The 24,173-nt window shown below is 44.2% G+C and overlaps 1 protein-coding gene across 1 annotated transcript in view; it reads right to left on the bottom strand.

Moving 5' to 3' along the window:
• LOC126176362 (uncharacterized) overlaps positions 1 to 24,173 on the bottom strand; it is a 1,325,137-nt gene that overhangs the window by 319,711 nt on the left and 981,253 nt on the right. The window contains exon 7 of the mRNA XM_049923517.1: positions 19,218 to 19,490. Within this exon, the coding sequence (XP_049779474.1) occupies positions 19,218 to 19,490 (273 nt within the window). The remainder of the gene's footprint in view (positions 1 to 19,217; positions 19,491 to 24,173) is intronic.

Below are 24,173 nucleotides of genomic sequence, written 5' to 3'. Positions count from 1 at the left end.
TGAACAAGCAGACACGTGAGGGTAGCTGATGTTATTACACATACAGTAGCTGTTTACCATCACTCATCACACGAAACTACTGTTATGCGAGTGCAGCTATGGGTATCAGCCAGTTCATTCCTATATCTGCTTCTCACTGTACATCATTCTCACTCCAGTGTCTTTACAGTTAGGTGTGTGTAGCTATAGGTCAATACCAATTCTCTATGTCGTTTTTTTGTGAATGTGCAAAAGCCAGTAAAGCATGCCAACGGTTAAATAGTACCCTGTTCTATTTTAATTTCGGAATACATCTTTGATTCATAGTTTATAAATATTTTTTTAGTTTTATTACTTTCCTAATAAGCCTGAATACCGCTATTGATATTCATCTTGACGTCAAACTAGGACAGTCCTCTCATTTACGCTTCCAGGGAATGCGAAGGCTATGCCAGAGAGTTTAGATATGCAAGTACTGATTATGGTCGGTCACTCCTACGTACCACTGACGGAAAAAAACGCAACACCAAAAATAATTAATGTAGAGTAATGACATTTCGGGAATACATATGTCTAGGTGACATATTTCAGTGATTAACATTGCAAGATCACAGGTAAATGTACGAGAGAGATTAGTCATTGCAAATATGATATGCTGGGACATTAATAAATGGCCTAAACCCCAGAGTGTTGAATGCAAGCATGCAAACGTGCATGCATTTTGTTGTATAGGTGCTGGATGTCAGTTTTTGGGACTGAGGGAGTTCCATGCCTGCTGCACTCGGTCAGTCAGTAAAAGGATGGTTAATACTGGTAATGGATGCCGCTGGAGTTGTCGTCCAATGATGCCCCACATGTGCCCGACTGGAGAAAGGTCAGGTGCTCAAGCAGGTCAAGGCAACATGTCGACACTCCGTCGAGCACGATGGATTACAAAAGTGGTATGTGGTCGAGCGTTATCCTGTTGGAACACAGTCCTGAAATGCTGTTCATTAAAGACAGCACAACAGGTCGAACCATCGCACTGGCGTAAAACTTTGCAGTCAGGGTGCGTGGGATAACCACGAGAGCACCTATGGTGTCATACGAAATCGCACCACAGACCATAACTTCAGGTGTAGGTCCAGTGCATCTAGCAGGTAGATGGGTTGGTTGCACGCCCTCAACTGGCCTCCTTATAGCGACCACACATGGCAGAACCAGTTGTCATCAGAAAACACAACAGACCTCCAGCCTCCCCTCGAATGAGTTCTCACTTGACACCACTGAAATCGGGAATGGCGGTGGTTTGGAATCAATGGTATGCACCTACAGGGCGTCTGACTCAGAGCTGTTGCTGAAGTAACCGATTTGTAACAGTTCTTTGTATCACTGTGGAACCAACTGCTGCTCAAATTGCTGCTGCAGATGCAGTGCGATGTGCCAGAGCCATACGCCGAATGCGGTGGTCTTCTTCATCTCGGCAGTGCCACGTTGCCCGCCGGAATACAGACTTCTTGCGACGGTACATTCCCGTGACCAACGCTGCCAGCAATCATGTACACTGGCTGCGTTCCTAACAAGTCTCCCTGCAGTATCACAGGGAGAACATTCAGTTTCTCGTACCCCTATTACACAACCTCGTTCAAGCTCAGTGACGTGTTGGTAATGGTGCGGCTGGTCCCGGCGGAGGTTCGAGTCCTCCCTCGGGCATGGATGTGTGTGTTTGTCTTTAGGATAGTTTAGGTTAAGTAGTGTGTAAGCTTAGGGACACATTTTAACATTTTTGTTGTTGGTAATGGTGTCTTTGTCGCCTTAATTCTTGGTTAACATCAACTCATCAAATCTAACCTTACAGCGTGTATCGAAAGCAAACCCGATTTTCTCGTAGCTCTATTACACAACCTTGTTGAAACTCAGTGACGTGTTAAGTGACTGCCGCGAAACTGAATATACCTCATCTTTCAGATGTTGAAACTCGCCTCCCAACATTCTTTTATATATATATATATATATATATATATATATATATATATATATATATATATATATACGAGGGCAGTTCAATAAGTAATGCAACACTTTTTTTTTCTCGGCCAATTTTGGTTGAAAAAACCGTAAATTTCTTGTGGAATATTTTCAAACATTCCCGCTTCGTCTCGTATAGTTTCATTGACTTCCGACAGGTGGCAGCGCTGTACGGAGCTGTTAAAATGGCGTCTGTAACGGATGTGCGTTGCAAACAACGGGCAGTGATCGAGTTTCTTTTGGCGGAAAACCAGGGCATCTCAGATATTCATAGGCGCTTGCAGAATGTCTACGGTGATCTGGCAGTGGACAAAAGCACGGTGAGTCGTTGGGCAAAGCGTGTGTCATCATCGCCGCAAGGTCAAGCAAGACTGTCTGATCTCCCGCGTGCGGGCCGGCCGTGCACAGCTGTGACTCCTGCAATGGCGGAGCGTGCGAACACACTCGTTCGAGATGATCGACGGATCACCATCAAACAACTCAGTGCTCAACTTGACATCTCTGTTGGTAGTGCTGTCACAATTGTTCACCAATTGGGATATTCAAAGGTTTGTTCCCGCTGGGTCCCTCGTTGTCTAACCGAACACCATAGAGAGCAAAGGAGAAGCATCTGTGCGGAATTGCTTGCTCGTCATGTGGCTGAGGGTGACAATTTCTTGATTTCTTGTCAAAGATTGTTACAGGCGATGAAACATGGGTTCATCACTTCGAACCTGAAACAAAACGGCAATCAATGGAGTGGCGCCACACCCACTCCCCTACCAAGAAAAAGTTTAAAGCCATACCCTCAGCCGGTAAAGTCATGGTTACAGTCTTGAGACGCTGAAGGGATTATTCTGTTCGATGTCCTTCCCCATGGTCAAACGATCAACTCTGAAGCGTATTGTGCTACTCTTCAGAAATTGAAGAAACGACTTCAGCGTGTTCGTAGGCACAAAAATCTGAACGAACTTCTCCTTGTTCATGACAACGCAAGACCTCACACAAGTCTTCGCACTCGAGAGGAGCTCACAAAACTTCAGTGGACTGTTCTTCCTCATGCACCCTACAGCCCCGATCTCGCACCGTCGGATTTCCATATGTTTGGCCCAATGAAGGACGCAATCCGTGGGAGGCACTACGCGGATGATGAAGAAGTTATTGATGCAGTACGACGTTGGCTCCGACATCGACCAGTGGAATGGTACCGTGCAGGCATACAGGCCCTCATTTCAAGGTGGCGTAAGGCCGTAGCATTGAATGGAGATTACGTTGAAAAATAGTGTTGTGTAGCTAAAAGATTGGGGAATAACCTGGTGTATTTCAATGCTGAATAAAACAACCCCTGTTTCAGAAAAAAATGTGTTGCATTACTTATTGAACTGCCCTCGCATATATATATATATATATATATATATATATATATATATATATATATATATATATATATATTATTATTATTATTATTATTATTATTAGCGAATGTCCCCATGGGAGAACGATAAGCAGGTGATTAACATTTCTTAATGCTCTTCTTATTTTCCCAGTATTTCTTCATTGCCTCCCCAAAGGCCTTCTTCCTTTCTTCGGTCCACTTTGGTCGGAAAGGTTTAGATTCCGTCTCTGGAGTAAACTTCCACTTGTCGATTTTTCTTCTGAATGTATCCCGGTCTGATGTGTTTGTTATGTCAATTTTTGCCTTTTTCAAATCCTTCTTAACTTCAGTTACCCAGGGTATTGTTGCCTTAAGTGATGTCATATAGTCCAATAGACGTTTAGTTAACCTGTTTCCAGGTAATCTGTCTATATGTCCATAAAACTTCATCCGCCTCTTCCTGATATCTGCCTCGATGTTTGATATTTTTTCGGTTGTCTCGGTAGTCTGCAGCCTGTATCCATCTTGTGTGTATCGTGGTCCTAGGATTTTTCTAATAATTTTTCTCTCTACTTTCTTAATTTCGTGTAAATCTAATTTTCTATTCAGGGAGAGTGTTTCACTTGCATATGTGACTGTTGGTTTGATGACTGTGTTGTAGTGTCTGATTTTAGTGCCTTTTGATAGACATTTCTTGTTATATATATTTTGAATAAGTCCGAATGCTTTCTTGATTTTCTGTAATCGGTTTTTTTGTGCTATTTTCTCAAGTCCTGTTGGTTCAATAACTTCACCGAGATACTTAAAGTGCTTGACTCTAGTTATTTCACCATACTTTGTTTTTAGTTTCGAAATATCTAATTTTGAGCAGATGAATTCTGTCTTCTCAAAGGAGATTTGCAGGCCAACCTTCTCAGCACATTCTTTAAGTGTCTCAATTTGTTTTACTGCTGTTTCTTCACTGTCAGTTATAATTGCCAAGTCATCTGCAAACGCTAAATAAGGGATGTTCAATTTTCCTTTACCTCTTCCTAGTTCAATTGGCTTCCACAAGCTTTGTTTCCTTAGTGTTACTTCCCACTCTTTCATAACTTTGTCCAAAACTATATTGAATAATAGTGGTGAGATCCCATCTCCTTGTCTTACTCCTGTTTTAATTGAGAATGGTTCCGAAATTTCCCCTCTGAATTTAATTTTTGATTTGGTTTCTGTTAGTGTTTGTTCAATTAGTTTTCGGGTTTTAGTGTCTAGGCCTCGTTCTTCGAGAATGTGACATAGAGACTGTCTGTCTATGGAATCGTATGCCTTTTTGAAATCAACGAATGTGCAGATTATTGGTTTTGACCTGATTGCTTTAATCTTTAAAATAGTTTTAAGGTTGAATATCTGTTCCGGGCATGATCTATTAGGACGAAAGCCTGCTTGGTAGTCTGAAATTGTATGTTCTAGTTGTTCTTGTGCCCTCTTTAGGAGACATGCAGATAGAATTTTGTAGGTAACTGGTAAAAGTGAAATGCCTCTGTAGTTGTTTACGTCTGATCTCTCTCCCTTTTTGTGCAATGGGTGAATTAGTGCACACTTCCACTCCTCTGGGATATTTTCTGTCTGCCAAATTTCTTGGATGATGCTAGTGATCTCTTTTAACGAATTTGGACCAAGGTTTTTCAGTAGTTCAGCTACAATTCCATCTTCTCCCGATGATTTATTGTTTTTGAGTTTTCTAATGTGACTATAAATTTCTTCTTGAGATGGTGGTGGTGAAGTCTCATTCGTGTGTTCTGGTTGTAATCTGGGGAATCTTGTACTTGGTTGTGGGCAATTTAGGAGTTGTGAGATATATATATATATATATATATATATCGCACAATTCCTTCTTGGTGTTGCGATTTTTTTTCCATCAGTAGTTGTAGGTCACCTATGTGTGTATTGTTTTCGACATGCCCCCTTATTAAAGAAATAACAATATATCCGCACCCTCCCCCCCCCCCGTGCCATATTATACTAAACACTATTATTGGCAATATCTCTGCTGTATACTTGTTTTTCTGCATGAGCAAGCATATACTTTAATTCTTTTACATAGTAAGATATTTACGTAGTAAAAAATTTCACTCGATAAGAAACGGTTTAGCTACTCACTCTGTGATGTGAAAATCTCACCCTTCTAGAGTAGTGTATTGTCAATACGAATGTTTTCCGTAAACGTATGCGAAGTATAGTCTCACGTAGAGGTCATGCTAACAATTTTATCACCAGCGGAAATGAAATATGCAACATAGGTACTTCACACACTAGTTCACTAAGTCCAGAGTTGTAAGTGAATGTAGTTTGCTCGTAAATGATGTACGCGATAATGAAGCAGAACTTGGTGTAAAGCAGTTAAATGGGCTAATGAAACTTTACTCGCATAAAGTAGTTACTTTGGGTAATGAAACTTCTCTCACTGCTCAAAAGTTAAACGGAAATTACTGAAAGCGGGAGCGCACTGCGCGGAGTAAACATGGCTTTATCACACAGTGGCTATTTTGTATCACTTCACGTATCTTGACTAGTGGCAGAAACTTCAAAGTCGTTCTCGTACACACACAGGACGTAAATCTTAATGACGGAACACGTTGCAGGGCACGCTGGACGGCACAGAACAAAGCGGTTTTCATGTTAATGGTCTTTTAACAAAACGTGGTGAAATATTACACACGAAATTAATAGTTGTTGCTGGAAATAGAGGGCTGTGGAAACTAAAAAGACAGAAAAACATCCGGCCGGAGTGGCTGTGCGGTTCTGGGCGCTACACTCTGGAGCCGATCGACCGCTACGGTCGCAGGTTCGAATCCTGCCTCGGGCGTGGATGTGTGTGATGTCCGTAGGTTAGTTAGGTTTAATTAGTTCTAAGTTCTAGGCGACTAATGACCTCAGAAGTTAAGTCGCATAGTGCTCAGAGCCATTTGAACCATTTTTGAACAGAAAAACAATCTCAAATAAAGTTTGTACTTCCCCGTAAATATCATATACCTATTTCAAGCGATTATGATAAGCTCATGTACAAAATCGATCAGAAAGATAAACTGGGAAACTCAACAATCGTGTAGGTATCTTTTAGGGTCCAAGCACGGTACAATAATATTAGCGTTAAATGCAGTAATTTATCAGGGTCCAAGCACGGTACAATAATATTAGCGTTAAATGCAGTAATTTATCAGATTTAACTGAAATGAAGGAGTCATTTGATCGAGAAACGAATCAGGTTGTAAGTAAAAGTAGGCTGTTTAACAAATAATAATGTTAGTTCTGCGTACATCAGTGACGCTTGGTTGTTGTACACCGTTATGACGTTGTCATGAAGAAGAAATTACTTTTCCGACGAACTGAAATGGCCTTTTAAACCAAACTCGACTTGTCCATTAGACATTAAAATAAAGGGAAAGAGTTTGGTTTACGCTGTGCGTTTTAATACTTAGTGTATTAAAATGAAAGTGTTTATATGTGTTCATTGTGCTACGTTTCGTGTAAGTCGGATTTCATATGACTGTATCAAAAACTTATTTATTTGCTCTGCATATACAGGGTGTTACAAAAAGGTACGGCCAAACTGTCAGGAAACATTCCTCACACACAAATAAAGAAAAGATGTTATGTGGACATGTGTCCGGAAACGCTTAATTTCCATGTTAGAGCTCATTTTAGTTTCGTCCACCTACGCTCAATGGAGCACGTTATCATGATTTCATACGGGATACTCTACCTGTGCTGCTAGAACATGTGCCTTTACAAGTACGACACAACATGTGTGGTTCATGCACGATGGAGCTCCTGCACATTTCGGTAGAAGTGTACGTAAGCTTCTCAACAACAGATTCGGTGACCGATGGATTGGTAGAGGCGGACCAATTCCTTGGCCTCCACGCTCTCCTGACCTCAACCCTCTTGACTTTCATTTATGGGGGCATTTGAAAACTCTTGTCTTCGCAACCCCGGTACGAAATGTAGAGACTCTTCGTGCTCGTATTGTGGACGGCTGTGATACAATACGTCATTCTCCAGGGCTGCATCAGCGCATCAGGGATTCCATGCGACGGAGGGTGGATGTATGTATCCTCGCTAACGGAGGACATTTTGAACATTTCCTGTAACAAAGTGTTTGAAGTCACGCTGGTACGTTCTGTTGCTGTGTGTTTACGTTCCATGATTAATGTGATTTGAAGAGAAGTAATAAAATGAGCTCTAACAAGGAAAGTAAGCGTTTCCGGACACATGTCCACATAACATATTTTCTTTATTTGTGTGTGAGGAATGTTACCTGACAGTTTGGCTGTACCTTTTCCTAACACCTTGTAGATATTGGGTGTTCTTACAGAGTTCGTAAGCGTGACAGAATGCTTAGTAGCTACGCACTAAGGCGTAAAGCACATACGCTGCCTACGTGACACTGAATATAACGTTGAAATTTCACATGAAGTAAAGGGGAAAATAAGAAGAGAAAACGAATAAAAATATTTCTCATTGATGAATATACAAAAGTCCTCTTACCTGATTAGCTGACACCAAAAGAATGTGTATTGCAAAACGATAGAGTTTTGTGATAAAAGAACTGTAGCATCTTGTTGACTGTAAATGGCTCTGAGCACTATGGGACTTAACTCTGAGGTCATCAGTCCCCTAGAACTTAGAACTACTTAAACCTAACTAACCTAAGGACATCACACACATCCATGCCGGAGGCAGGTTCAAAAATGGTTCAAATGGCTCTGAACACAATGGGACTCAACATCTGAGGTCATCAGTCCCCTAGAACTTAGAACTACTTAAACCAAACTAACCTAAGGACAGCACACACATCCATGCCCGAGGCAGGATTTGAACCTGCGACCGTAGCAGTCACGCGGTTCCGGACTGAACTGCCTAGAACCGCACGGCCACCGCGGCCGGCCGCCCGAGGCAGGATTCAAACCTGTGACCGTACCAGTCGCGCGGTACCTGAATGTAGCGCCTAGAACCGCTCGCCCACCCCGGCCGGCAGATGTACGTAACATTTCATTAGTTAAATATCGGTAATTTAATATTATAAGTATGAATTACGTGTAATGCTTTAGAAAATAATGACCGTAGATTCGTTAAGTGTTGGTACAAAAATTCCCATAACCTTATCTTTATCGTTTGGGAGGCTCCGTCGATAACAACATATTATGAAAGTGTATAACATTCATATTTAACTGTAAATTAATTAAAACTGAGTTAGTTACAGTATTCAAAAAATGGTTCTGAGCACTATGGGACTCAACTGCTGAGGTCATCAGTCCCCTATAACTTAGAACTACTTAAACCTAACTAACCTAAGGACATCACACACAACCATGCCCGAGGCAGGATTCGAACCTGCGACCGCAGCGGTCGCGCGGTTCCGGACTGAAGCGCCTAGAACCGCTTGGCCACATCGGCCGGCAGTTACAGTATTGGTTACAATGGCCGAAACATAGATTACAAAAAGGAACTGATTTACTGTATTAAAAATTCACGTACGGAAATTATGTCCAGTACCTAAACACTCGTTTTCGTAAACTGAAGGACGAACCTATTACAATGTACTATGTCATCATTATACGTGGAAGATACGATTCTCTGACTGACATATGCAAACGACTTTGTAAGGAAATCACATTTTTGTGGTGTCCGTAGACCTATCCATAATTCGGGGTCTAGAATCTCGTTTGTCATGCATCAAATGGGATAGAATAAAAAATAATTTGTGTATCAAAACATGGGCTTATTTAAATTGTATATCAAGGTCATATTGAAATTCGTTACAAGACCATAAATTCACCGGCTTACCGCTGTTACCTCTGTGGCTATCAACACAGTGTTTGTAAGCCGCGTACTCCCCTTACAGATGAATGCTGTTAATTCGAAATTAATTCGCTGAATGCGAATATCTTGTCATGAGCTGTGTGAGGTATACCGTAAATATACACACATCAAAAAAAGATATGCATCACACCGGTTCCCAGAACTCCGGAAGATAGACGTTGACTGTGAATATTGTATCACAGTCACAGTCCCTTTGACTGTTCAGAGATATCACTAAACACACCCACAGATGTAAACAACCAAGCATGAGCAGTACCTATTAGACGGAGGGGTCCGACAGCCCATCAGTTCCACAGTAATTCCACCAGGAAAGAGGTATATGCCTCGTGTTGTCTGTAACTCAACCTTGCCTACACGGTCAATACCGCGGTTTGATCGCATCCGCATTGTTACTTTGTGCCAGAAAGGGCTCTCAACAAGGGAAGTGTCCAGGCGTCTCGGAGTGAACCAAAGCGATGTTGTCCAGAGAAGGAAGAGATACAGAGAGACAGAAACTGTCGATGGTATGCCTCGCTCAGGCCGCCCAAGGGCTACTACTGCCGTGGATGAACGCTACCGGCGGATTATGGCTCGAAGGAACGCTGACAGCAACGCCACCACGTTGAATAAAACTTTTCTTGCAGCCACAGGATGTCGTGTTACGACTCAAACTGTGCGCAATAGGCTGCATGGTGCACAACTTCGCTCCCGACGTCCGTGGCAGGTCAATCTTTGCAACCGCAACGCCATGCTGCGCGGTACAGATGGGCCCAACAACATGCCCAATGGACCGCTTGGGACTGGCATCACGTTCTCTTCACCGATGAGTGTCACATATGTCTTAAACCAGGCAATCGTCTGAGACGTGTTTGGAGGCATCCTGATCAGGCTGAACGCCCTAGACACACTGTTCAGCGAGTGCAGCAAGGTGGAGGTTCCCTGCTGATTTGGGGTTGCATTATTTGGGGTCGACGTACGCCGCTGGTGGTCGTGGAAGGCACCGTAATGGCTGTACGATACGTAAATGCCATCCTCCGACCGATAGTGCAACCATATCGGCAGCATATTGGCGAGTCATTCGACTTTATGGACGACAAATCACGCCCCCTATCTTGCACATCTTGTGAATGACTTCGTTCAGGATAACAAAACTCTCAACTAGAGTGGCCAGCATGTTCTCCAGACATGAACCCTATCGAACATGCCTGGGATAGATTGAAAAGCGCAGTTTCTGGTCGACGTGACCCACCAACCACTGTGAGGGATCTACGCCGAATCGCCGTTTGACAATCTGGACCAACAGTGTTTTGATGAACTTCTGGGTAGTATGCCACGACGAATACAGGCATGCATCCGTGCAAGAGGACATGCTACTGCGTATTAGAGGTACCGGTGTGTACAGCAATCTGGACCCCCACCTCTGAATGTCTCGCTGTATGGTGGTTCAACATGCAATGCGTGGTTTTCATGAGCAATAAAAAGGGCGGAAATGATGTTTATGTTCCTCTTTATTCCAATTTTCTGTACGGTGTTTCCGGAACTCTCGGAACCGAGGTGATGCAAAACTTTTTTGATGTGTGTCGTCTATCAGCTAGAAACGAGAATTTGTGGAGGACAGGAAATCGAACTCGCATTTGCTGCTTATTGTGAACCGTCGCCTTAACCACATCGGCTACCTATGCATGCTTCCTAGACCAACCCAAACTTCCATATGTCACACTGCCTATATTCTTATAAAGTAGTGCTCTACAATCGGGTTCGAGTCCTGGCCCGCTAAAACTTTAATATGTCTCTAACAGGTAGTATATCTATTCCAAACACAAATGATGATACAAAGCCGGCCGGAATGGCCGAGCGGTTCTAGGCGCTACAGTCTGGAACCGCGCGACCGCTACGGTCGCAGGTTCGAATCCTGCCTCGGGCATGGATGCATGTGATGTTCTTAGGTTAGTTAGGTTTAAGTAGTTCTAAGTTCTAGGGGACTGATGACCCCATAAGTTAAGTCCCATAGTGCTCAGAGCCATTTGAACCATTTTGATGATACACAGATATTCGCATTCAAAGAATTTATTTATTGACGGCTGTCAATCTTCATAAATGCCTGTTCATCCATCTTCCGCTTTATGTGTATGAGATATAAATTTTTGATAAGGTGCGTCTTGAATCACCAAACACTTCAGCTACCTTGGTTATGGAAGTACATGCCATATGAACATTTGGGAGTAGGACGGTTTTACTCAGGACTCCAATGCACCAAATTATTCCCCACTCTCTTAGCTACAAAATCCTACTTTTCGACATAATTTTCGTTCAGTGCGACGGCCTTACGCCACCTTCCTGGGAGGGCTCCTATGTCCTCATGATACTGCTCTATAGGTCCCCGTCAGAGCCAACGTCTTGCTGCAACAGTAACCCGCCTGATCACCCACGTACTGCTTCCCGCAAGAGCGCATTCTTCATTGGGCGAAATAGATGGAAGCAGGAATGTACGTAAGCTGTAGGGTGGATGAGGAAGAAGAGCCCAATGAAATTTTGTGCGCTCCTCTCGCGGGAGGCCTTGTGCTGACATGGAGAAGTTCGTTTGCAGTTTTGTAGCGACGAACACACTGAGTGGTTTCTACAATTTCCTGGGGGTAGCACAGTACACTCCAGAGTTGATCGTTGCACCATGAGGGAGGGTATCAAACAGAATAACCCCTTCAGAATCCCAGAAGACTGTAGCCATGACTTTACCGGCTCAGCGATCAGCTTTGAGCTCTTCGTTCGGTGGAGATGTGGTACGGCGCCACTCCATGGATTGTCGTTTAGTTTCCGGTTCGAAGAGATGAACCCATGTTTCATCGCCTGCAATGATGTTCGACAAAAAGTTGTCACCATCAGTCTCGTAAAGCGCAAACAATTTCGTGCAGATTGTCCTTCATTGCTCCTCATAGTGTCGTGTTGGGCAGTGAGAAACAAACCGGGCAGAATCCTTTGAGTACGCCAACTAGTGGACGAGAGTGTCAGTACAACCAACAGAGTCGTCCAGCTTTGTAGCGAGGTGTCTGTCAATCAGTTCGAGTGAGAGTATCCGTATAGTCTAACACTGCATGAGTGACAGCTATGGCTCGCCAACCGTCATGCAGGAGATAGGACACGTTTGCGCTACCTTATTGCGATGATGATAGACGCGTCACCAAACGACTCACCGTACTTTTGTTCAGCGCAAGCTCTCTGTAGACGATCTGCAAGTGCCTTTCAATGTCTGCGATGCTATAGTTTCCCACCAGTGACAGCTCTTTGCTTGGAACAAAACCTCCGTTAATGACGCCATTTCCAAGGCTACGTGCAGCGTTGCCACCTATCGGAACTTCATGAAACTATGAGGGGTGAAGCATGAATATGCCACGATATTCCACAACAAATGTCACATTTTTTTCAACCGAAATCATCCGAGAAAATAAATGTGTTGCCTCGCTTACTGAACGCCCCTCGTAATGGAGTTACGACTACAAATAACACTGTTCTGAAACTTCCTGGCAGAGTAAAACTGTGTGCCGGACCGAGACTCGAACTCGGGAACTTTGCCTTTCGAGGGCAAGTGCTCTATCATCTTTTTTTTCCCTATATATTGTTCGTTGAATTTGTTCGTGGCGGACGTCCGATGACACTCGTTCAGGTTGTTCATTGATCCGTTTACTCAGTTTATTACAGAGGGTAACTAAGCCGTCTGACCGAACACGCTGAGCTACCGTGCCGGCGCGCCCCGTCCTCACAGCTTTACTTCTGCCAGCACCTCGTCTCATACTTTCCAAACTTCACCAAAGCTCTCCTGCGAACCTTTCAGAGCTAGCACTCCTGAAAGAAAGGCAAAGGTCCTGAGTCTCGGTCCGGCTCACAGTTTTAATCTGCCAGGAAGTTTCATATCAGCGCATGCTACGCTGCAGAGTGAAAATCTCATTCTCAACACAGTTCTGATCACACCGGCATTTCAATTAAACAGGGGCCCTGAGTGGTCAAATATAACAGAGTATCTTACGGGATTGGCTAGTATCTGCTCTTTACGTTCAAGCACACATTTCTTCGGCAGACGAAATATCAGCTGAAACAAAGACACCTTTTCAGGATCGACATTCATGAAACAGATAACACTTTGGACACATGCACACATGCGTGGTTTCTACTATGGTCAAAGAATACGGAATCTCTGGTATAACGCATCATATGACCCAACACTTTCCTGGTGACTGCGATGCAGTGGAGCGATTCCGGACGACCTACAGTACTAGCTGTAGGTAACGAAGCTTCTCTTATTCTGATACACATTTTGCATGTGCCGGTTGGCACGATTTTGTGAACTTTTGCCATCCCTTAGTGGCTAGAGTCTTTTTCCTCAGGGATGGAGCCGCGAGACTTAGCGGCAGTTGGGAAAGCAGCTGCCGAGTGACGACAGCAGAAAGCATGTCTGCCGAGCAGTGGCGAGTAACGGCGAACTGAGCATCGTGCCGACCGGCCCACGCAAAAGTAAACCCACATCCTGGGAGTGCTATGGCTGGAAAATTTCGATTAGTTGCTTTTGTGAATCTTATCGTGTTTAACTACCAATCGGTAATTCGACACATGTTCTGGCCCACATGGATGTTGTTGCTTTCTATATTCCTTATTTATATTCTCTATAATTTTACTTTTTTTAATCTGTAAGAGTTCGTGAACCTCGTACTTTCGGCAACACGTGGCAACACATTAATGTCTTTCAGCACTTGCCAATATATAAAATTAGGCGCTTCACACACGGAGCAGCTACTATACAGCTCGATGAGGACCTGACTTTGGTAACTGGTCGCTGAAAAATCAAACCCTGTGCAACTGAATAGGGCAGAAGCGCGACTTTGGAGTGACTCACGAGTAAATCATTCGCAACTCGTTACCAACCAATTACCTATGACTTGGCGTATGTATAGCCATACGATCTGACGTACATCGCATTCTCGAGTATAGCTCTGTTTTATTTTAGTTAGGAACCAAGTGCCTATCCGCTGCAGATCTTCCTGCATTTCGCTACAATTTTATAATGCTGCAACTTCTCTGTATACTACTGCATCATCCGCGAAAAGCCGCATGGAACTTCCGACACTATCTACTAGGTCATTTATATATATCGTGAAAAGCAATGGTCCCATAACACTCCCCTGTGGCACGCCAGAAGTTACTTTAATGTCTGTAGACGTCTCTCCGTTGATAACAATATGCTGTGTTCTGTTTGCTAAAAACTCTTCAATCCAGCCACACAGCTGGTCTGATATTCCGTAGGCTCTTACTTTGTTTATCAGGCGACAGTGCGGAACTGTATCGAACGCCTTCCGGAAGTCAAGAAAAATAGCATCTACCTGGGAGCCTGTATCTAATATTTTCTGGGTCTCATGAACAAATAAAGCGAGTTGGGTTTCACACGATCGCTGTTTCCGGAATCCATGTTGATTCCTACATAGTAGATTCTGAGTTTCCAAAAACGACATGATACTCGAGCAAAACACATGTTCTAAAATTCTACAACAGATCGACGTCAGAGATATAGGTCTATAGTTTTGCGCATCTGCTCGACGACCCTTCTTGAAGACTGGGACTACCTGTGCTCTTTTCCAATCATTTGGAACCTTCTGTTCCTCTAGAGACTTGCGGTACACGGCTGTTAGAAGGGGGGCAAGTTCTTTCGCGTACTCTGTGTAGAATCGAATTGGTATCCCGTCAGGTCCAGTGGACTTTCCTCTGTTGAGTGATTCCAGTTGCTTTTCTATTCCTTGGACACTTATTTCGATGTCAGCCATTTTTTCGTTGGTGCGAGGATTTAGAGAAGGAACTGCAGTGCGGTCTTCCTCTGTGAAACAGCTTTGGAAAAAGGTGTTCAGTATTTCAGCTTTACGAATGTCATCCTCTGTTTCAATGCCATCATCATCCCAGTGTCTGGATATGCTGTTTCGATCCACTTACTGATTTAACGTAAGACCAGAACTTCCTAGGATATTCTGTCAAGTCGGTACATAGAATTTTACTTTCGAATTCACTGAACGCTTCACGCATAGCCCTCCTTACGCTAACTTTGTCATCGTTTAGCTTCTGTTTGTTTGAGAGGTTTTGGCTGCGTTTAAACTTAGAGTGAAGCTCCCTTTGCCTTCGCAGCAGTTTCCTAACTTTGTTATTGAATCACGGTGGGTTTTTCCCGTCCCTCACGGTCTTACTCGGCACGTATCTGTCTGAAACGCATTTTACGATTGCATTGTCAGTGTCGTAACAGAAATTTTCGTTTTGATCTGTTAGGTAGTCTGAAAACTGTTTTCTATTACTCTTGCTAAACAGATAAATCTTCCTCCCTTTCTTTATATTCCTATTTACTTCCATATTCAGTGACGCTGCAACGGCCTTATGATTACTGATTCCCTGTTCTGCGCTTACAGAGTCGAAAAGTTCGGGTCTATTTGCTATCAGTAGGTCCAAGATGTTATCTCCACGAGTCGGTTCTCTGTTTAATTGCTCGAGGTAATTTTCGGATAGTGCACTCAGTATAATGTCACTCGATGCTCTGTCCCTACCACCCGTCCTAAACATCTGAGTGTCCCAGTCTATATCTGGTAAATTGAAATCTCCACCTAAGACTATAACATGCTGTGAAATGTATTCCAGATTTTCTCTCAGTTGTTCTGCCACTAATGCTGCTGAGTCGGGAGGTCGGTAAAAGGAGCCAGTTATTAACCTAGCTCGGTTGTTGAGTGTAACCTCCACCCATAATAATTCACAGAAACTATCCACTTCTATTTCACTACAGGATAAACTACTACTAACAGTGACAAACACGCCACCATCGGTTGCATGCAGTCTATCCTTTCTAAACACCGTCTGTGCCTTTGTAAGAATTTCGGCAGAATTTATCTCTGGCTTCAGCCAGCTTTCCGTAACTATAACGATTTCAGCTTCGGTGCTTTCTATCAGCGCTTGAAGTTCCGGTACTTTACCAATGCAGATTCGACAGTTTACAATTACAATACCGATTGCTGCTTGGTCCCCATATGTCCTGACTTTGCCCCACACCCTTTGAGGCTGTTGCCCTTTCTAAACTTGCCTGAGGCCATCTAACCTAAAGAACGCCCAGTCCACGCCACACAACCCCTGCTACCCGTGTAGCCGCCTGCTGCGTGTAGTGGACTCCTGACCTATCCAGCGGAACCCGAAACCCCACCACCCTATGGCGCAAGTCGAGGAATCTGCAGCCCACACGGTCGCAGAACCGTCTCAGCCTCTGATTCAGACCCTCCACTCGGCTCTGTTGTAGCTGAAATGAGCCATCTCCCAGAACAATCAAAGGACCCAGAGTTAAGGCTGGACCATTTTAGTTTCCTCTGGTCTTACTATTCAATATTTATTTTTGGAAAAATATATGTTAATGGGAGCAAGTATACAAGTAAAATTACGGTGATTCCGTACAATTACGTTATTGTGTAAAAACGAACGGTGAAAATGGCCGGAAAACCACCCAAATAGCAACAAATATCTGATCGCAAGGAAATGGCATCCTCATAGAGATGATTCCATGAATAACAATGATTTTCGATACTGTCTGTTCGAACCGATTGGCTGCTACGAATAGGCTGCAGTTTAACATTCTTCTTATGTACATATGAATGCAAAATCTTCTTAGTTTTCTCAGTTGTGTACAATAACAATGGACAAGCACGTCATCCTCTGATCTGTAATCTTACTGGACATGCTGAGTTTAACAAAAATATGCTTGATTGCAACCATCAGCACTCACTCACCTCAATGCCCGTAAATGGCTACTGCCATTTGTTATTTCAGAGTAGTGCAATGTGTGGAACTACATCGCCAACCAGTCGACACCCAATCATCGATTTAGATCGCCGACCCGTTCCCTTCTTCTCAGTCGCTTCATGTACGGACGACCTACATTGTTACTGGTACCCTCCAATGTACTTGCTATTTTAGGCTCAATATACAGGGCTGCTATAAATTATTAATTCGTTTTCAAAGCACTGTGTTTACCAAGGTATTACGTGTACAAATATGAATATTGTATGAATAGAAACGTATACGTACTAGCTTTGCATTTTGCGCTTTACACATCTGTATGTTCTGTGAGTGTCCCTCTGATCACACAACAGACGCCCAAGCGATATTTAATTCCATAGCTTATGTGGCAACAGCCTGTCAGTGGTCATCGCAGCAGCATTGACACATTCTGTGGGTGTCCTTGGCAGTGAGGGTATGCAAGCACGGTCCTCAACGAACGTCCAAGGAAAAAAATCACAAGGCTACAGGTCAGTGACCTGGCGAGCCACATCATCTTCACCACTACGCCAAATCTAGCGATGTGGAAGTTCGTGGTTTAGGTAACTACTATGAGCTTCAATGGGGGCGTGCCGCATCTTGCTGGTAGATGAAATTCTCTGGATCAGCAGTCTATTGTGGAAACAACTACAGGTGCAACGTATCACAGTAAGAGGTACATGTCACAGTCTTCTCACAGAGGAAAACCAGCCCATAGTGTTTCATCCGTGACAATGCACAAAAAACATTTACATTCGGTGAATCTCGCTCAAGCATTACAGTTTCATGAGGATGTTCAGTGCCCCAGATTCTCACACTGTAGCGATTAACGTTTCCAGATACGAGGGTTGGAACTTTAATAGTGGCAACTATTTATTTACAGCTCGTGCAAAATAGATACGTGTTTCAAAGTTTTACTGACCTTCAAAGTAGTCGCCAGCACTGTGTATAAACCGTTGCCAACGATGTGGAAGTCGTAGGATACTCTTAACAGTGGCAGTTGTGTTGACAGTTCGAGCGGCACGGTCTATTGCCCACTGAATTTGTAGCAGTTCTGAAGCGAATGCCGTGAAGCGTTACCTATAGTTTAGAAATCGATTTGAACTCACGAGGGCTTAATTGCTGCATCACTTATCTCTCCATCATCCACCTACTACTTCCGAAAGAGTGCATCCTTCATTGTGCCAAAGATGTGGAATGCGGAATGTGCGAGATCCGGGCTGTAAAACAGAGGAGGGAGAGCAGTTGAATGGAGTTATGTGAGGCCTTGCAGCGTCATGGAGTGGTAGAAGTAGGTTTGCATCTTTGTGAAGACAAGCGCTCTGAAGTCGATTCTTCTGTTTCCTGCGGGTTGCACAATACACTTCAGAGCTGGCCGTTTCACCATGTAGAGGACTTGAAAAGGAATAACTCCTTCAGAGTCCTAGAAGACCGTCGTCACGACTTTACCAGATGTATTGCCGTTTTGTTTTCAGTTCGAAGTGAAGAGCGCAATTTCATCACCTGTGACGACGTTCGACAAAAAATGGTCACAATCAGCCCTTGTAACGCACAAACAAATCCTTCGTTTTCACGTTATGTGGCGAGGAACCCAGTAGTCACATTCCTTTGAGTTCCCCAACTGGTGAAGAGTGTGTCAGCACTACCAACAGACACACCCAGTTGTGCAGCGAGGTGTTTGATCGTTATCCGTCGATCACCTCGATGAGAGTGTCCACACGTTCCACCATTGCAGGAGCCACACCTACGTGTGACCTGCCGGCACGCGGGAGATCAGACAGGTTTGTGGGACCTTGTTGCGATGATGACAGACACCTCGCCCAACGACTCACCGTGCTTTTGTTCACTGCCAGGTCTCCGTCTATGAATATCTACGATGCTTCGATTTTCCGCTAAAAGAAACTCTCTGCTTGCAACCATTCTACATTACAGACAACACCTTAGAGCTGCGTATAGCGCCGCCACGTGTAGGAACTTCATGAAACGTCAGGGACTGAAGAAGGAATATTGCACGATGTCCCACAACAATTTCCGAATTTTTTCAACCGAAATTGGCCGAGGAAAAGAGTGTTGCCTTATGTATTCAACACGCCTCATATTACCACGAAAGTTTCAAAATGATGTCACTATTTTTTGCAGAATTTTTGAGGTAGTAACTTGTTACCGATAATATTGTCGTGTGCTTGACGTGTGCAGGAGACAGGCGGGCGGCGCCACTCACCTTGTGTGCCGTCGTCGGCCTTGTCCTGCGGCGGCGGCTGCGGCTGCTGCACGACGCGGAAGGACGCCCTGCGGCCGACGGGCCCCGGCGGCGCCACCCCCACCGACACGTCGAGCGGCTCGCCGGAGGCGGCCTGCGCCTGCTGCTGGCGCGCAGCCGCCATCGCCGCCGCCACAGCCGCCGGGTTCAGGCCGCCCCCGCCGCCGCCTTCGCCCCCGCGCGTCGCGTACACGTCGTAGGCGGAGGCCCGCCGGGGCAGCTGTGCCGGCAGTCCTGCACGTACCACGCGACGATAAATAAACTGCAGGTACGTTATATAGCTATCCCAAATCAAATTTCTTTGGTGAAAATTTTAAATTAAACATTTATACTACCAGTACTAACGCACGGAAGTACGCAAATCAAATGCGCAAACAGGTCTAAAAATTAATCTTTGTCCAACCAACAATGGGAAGTTTCAGCGAACGACTACAGATGATTTAGTAAGGGGTATGACTCAATTACTGAAAAAAGGAGCAGCTTTCAAGTGGAGTTCCGAATGTTCACAAGCGATGGAAGTACTGAAAACAGCTTTGACAACAGCTCCCATATTGGCTTATCCAGATTTCTCGAAACCTTTCATCCTAGCAACTGATGCTAGTAATTTCGCTGTCGGAGCGGTACTTTCGCAGGAAATTGACGGAGAAGAGCATCCAATTTCATTTGATTCTCGTCTTTTGAACAAGTCAGAGTGCAATTATTCGACAACAGAAAAGGAGTTATGTGCACTTGTCTATGGCATAAACTACAACCGATGTTGTTTAGTGGGCCGAGTATTCACGGTAGTGACGGGTCATGCAGCACTGAAGTGGCTACTCAACCCAAAAGGCCCCAGCAGTCGATTATCTCGATGGGCTTTACGGTTAAGAAAGTATCAATTCAAGGTAGACCATCGCCCTGGGAAACTGCACAGCAATGTGGACGGATTGAGTAGGAAGGTCAGAACATGTTTCACCATCGGCCGGGAAGAGGAATTAATAAAAGCGCAAGATGCTGACACGCAGTGTCAAACATGGAAACATGATCCTAAATTTGAAGTTGTTGATGGGATACTGTACAAGATGACTGAAAAACGGAACCGCGTTGTCGTACCTGAAGCACTACGGGAACAAGTGTTAAAAGAATGTCATGACAGCCCATTGGCAGGACATAGTGGCAAAAGGGCAAATAACCTACGAATAGCACAACTCTATTGGTGGCCAAATAGTAAAATTGATGCATACAGCTACGTTTCATGTTGTGACTCATGCAATAAACGGAATGATCTGGGAAAAACCAAAGCATCTCTGCAAGAACTTCCAGAACGAGCACTCCTTTTGAACGAGTAGGGCTCGACATCGTAGGACCCCTACCGAAAACAAAGGATGGGAATCGCTATATTTTGACTATTTTGGATCATTTCTGGAGATATCTATTAATGACACCAATTCCGGACCGAAGTGCCGAGACTGTGGCGCGAGTATTTGTTAAGGAGTGGATATTGAAATATGGCTCACCCTCATCCATAATAACTGATCAGGGTTCCAATTTTACTTCCGATTTACTACAGCAAGTCTGCAAGTTACTGAAGATTGACAAACTAAGGACAACGCCAGCTCATCGAGAGTCGAATGGCCGAGTGGAACGGGTTCATCGAACTCTCATGAAAATGGTAAGTCATTATGTGGGCAGCAAACATGATTCATGGGACACCTACATTCCATTGGTACTGAGTGCTTACAACACGAAGGTGCGTACCAGCACGCAGCTCAGACCTTACGAAATTGTCTATGGCAGGCGAATGACCTCGCCGTTCGACTTCGCAGCATCAGCAAGAGGCAGGAGCAATGAACACGTCAGGGACCTAGCCAGCAAAATGCAGGAAGTATGGAAGCATGTAAAGGCTCGCAACCATCAGTCCGTTTTGCATCAGGCCGCGCAAATACCTTATGAAATGGGGTCAGAAGTGTCGCTGCAAAAGGAAGGGACCTGAAAACAAACAAATGTAAGTAGTGATCAAACAGTTTCCGTATGAGGGCGTTGCTATAGTGTATCTGCAACTTAGCGTGCTTCCGTTGCGGGTGAATAAGCACTAACAAGTGCGTGCAGCAATTGCGGAAAAACTAACTATGGGGACGTTATTGCTAAATGGGTCCAAACAGAACCAACGTGATGTTATTCTTTTCTTCACTGCCGATAGACAGACACCAGTAGATATCTATGGCAGGATGAAGAATGTGTATAGGGCAGCATGTCTATCGAAGGCCACCGTTGTTGAATTGTGCGCCAAGTTCGTGCTGGTCGCCATTCGACACAAGAGGCCGGCTGATCTGGAGGGCGGCAGAACATACACAAACTCGAGGGGGAGACACACGAGGACCCGCCTTACAGCCTTCATCTCTCCCCATTGGTCACTTGAAAAGGTCTTGAAAGACCGACGTTTGCTGTCGGACGCGGATGTGCAGCAGGCAACTACAGACGTCTTCATGCAGCGGACATGGTATCTCCAACTTCGTTCATAGGTGGGATGATTGCCTCAATGATCACTGTGATTTTCCCTGACTGGCATACCGACTCTGGAGTATTCAGCTTTCGAACTAAAACTTTTTGATCGCTTATTATAGATAAGCGAAAAGAAGCTAAGGACGTCTTAGGAGCTAAAGACGTCGTAGTTTTTGTTACGTAACTCAGACTGGAAATGGGATGGGCTTATATGACTACATATGGTAAGGCGATAACTGAACTTTTTCACGCTTCCACATGGATGCCACAGCCACTACACGGGAACTACTGGAGTGCGTCATTTTTGCCTTGGGCGGGAGGGGGGGGGGGGGGGGGCGGAAGGTCTAAAGCGTACTGAGAAGGAGGGAATCAGATCACCACACAACATTAACCACGCTAAATCCTATGATAACCATTCTGACCCCATGAAGATACGGGATAAAGGCAAAAGAAAAAGAAAAATGAGATGGTAACGTGGTTTGTTGATTCCCATTGAAAATGGAGAAATGTTAGGGATGGGGAAATGTTAGGGATGAAGCCGTATATTGAATAATTTCTCAAATGTTGAGTACAGCTGTTTCTTCAGTGGGCTACTGCAATGAGATCAACGACTCGTTCCACTATGTACGACATGCATTAGTCACGAAATTAAAACCACAGTGAAAAGTTGATGACGCAGGTGTATTGCGCATTGTCTCTAGTTTGCCTGTCGACTGCGTCATGTCAGACGTTCCAGGTCTGAGCTCACAGTAAGCACGTAAAGATGCCTAGAACAATAATGTCTCACATCATGAGTAAAGTACGCGTTGCCACTCGATTTCTTCGTGTTGAGGGGTTCCGCCTGATTTCAAGCATCTCAAATAACGTGGCTGTCATGCGTGCAGGCGTAATGACGTTCATAATGCTGGCGGTCAGAGAAGGAAGAAAGTGGCAGCTGATAAATTTGTTCAGTAAGTAGACCAAGCGATTTGAGAAATTCACCTACGAACGGAAAATCAGAGAAAGAGAAGAGTAAAGGCATTGTCTTCTTCATGACAATGCTCGGCCGCACACTGTACCTGCAATAAAGACGCTCCTGAAGCGTTTTTGGTGAGAAGTGTTTGACCACCCACAATACAGCGCCAGCTCGGACATGGCTCCCTCCAATTATCATTTCTTTGCTCACAGGAACTACTGGCTGTGAAGACAGTGTTTTAGTACGGAAAACGAGCTGCAGACCACTGTAGATAACTGGCGGATGCCACAGGCGGATGCCTTCCATAACGAGGATATTGGAAAGATGGCACCACGCTACGACAAGTGTCTGAATCGGAGCGGCGACTACGTAGGGAAGAGTCTGCAAGGTATAGCTAAACGTTACAAATAAAACAGTTTTTATTTTCACTGTGGTTTCCATTTCGCGATCGATCGGACCTTCGAAAAAAAAATAGACCTCGTATAAATCATAGCGACAATGCGTGCAGCATTAATTCTCCGTTTGTTTCTGTGTCCTTTCACCGTTTCCCTGCATTGGACCGCCATTTGAATGGAATTATCGGATGAAACATAGAGCTCGAGCGTAATTCATCCGAATGCAGAGGCTGCAATATTTTAGCGGCCTGCAGTTCATTACAGCGCTGATATTCGTTCGGAAGTTCTATTACGTCCAGTGGGTTAGGGACACAGTTTCAGTGTCCGTTTGTAGCCACGGTACGCGAAATTTGAATGAGAAAGCGTTTGCACTGCTATCTATTAATTGGTATATATTGATCATTACTTCGACAAACAGTGAATGTGCGAATGTGTAATGAAAGGCCGGTTCTGGAATGAGATTACAGCTGTGAAGTTTCCATGCCAGCTGTACGTATAAATCGTTTTGAAAGGCACTTTCATTTAGTGCCTGTTTAATTTACATTTACATATGTTCTTTGCAGTTCATTGTGATTGATATAGAAATTAAAAGGAAGGTCAGCGTTGGCCGTAATATTGATGTTTTATTGATAGCAAAATCGATTTTTAGTCACATAGTGATCATCTTCAGTGTTGGAAGTTAAAAATTTCACATAGCGATCAGTGAATAAAAACAAAAAAACCATAAATACACCTGAGTATAAACCAACTGTTGGAAAGAACATACCTGTGGTGTACAAATTAAACTCAGACACTGGTGTCAATTCATCAGTAACCAAAACTGAGAAGCGATCGCAATAACTGAAGCCGCTGTTTACATTCACCTATACAGCAGACATCGGCGTGACAGGGTCTTGGAACGCCCTCCATGTGGCGTATGTCACGTGAAGACTTAACAATTCTTTATTTGCCAAGAGATTACCACAAAATACCAACGTGCATTTGCAAATCATTAACAGAAAATTTCAATTTTCAAATTGTACATTAAAAAACGCATAGCAAAAAAGACAAGGGGGAAATGCACATCTTGCCAACATACGCTGGCGT

The sequence above is a fragment of the Schistocerca cancellata genome, chromosome 3 (genome assembly GCF_023864275.1).
Source record: "Schistocerca cancellata isolate TAMUIC-IGC-003103 chromosome 3, iqSchCanc2.1, whole genome shotgun sequence".
Taxonomy (NCBI): Eukaryota; Metazoa; Arthropoda; class Insecta; order Orthoptera; family Acrididae; genus Schistocerca; species Schistocerca cancellata.
This window is presented reverse-complemented; position numbering and strand designations above follow the sequence as displayed.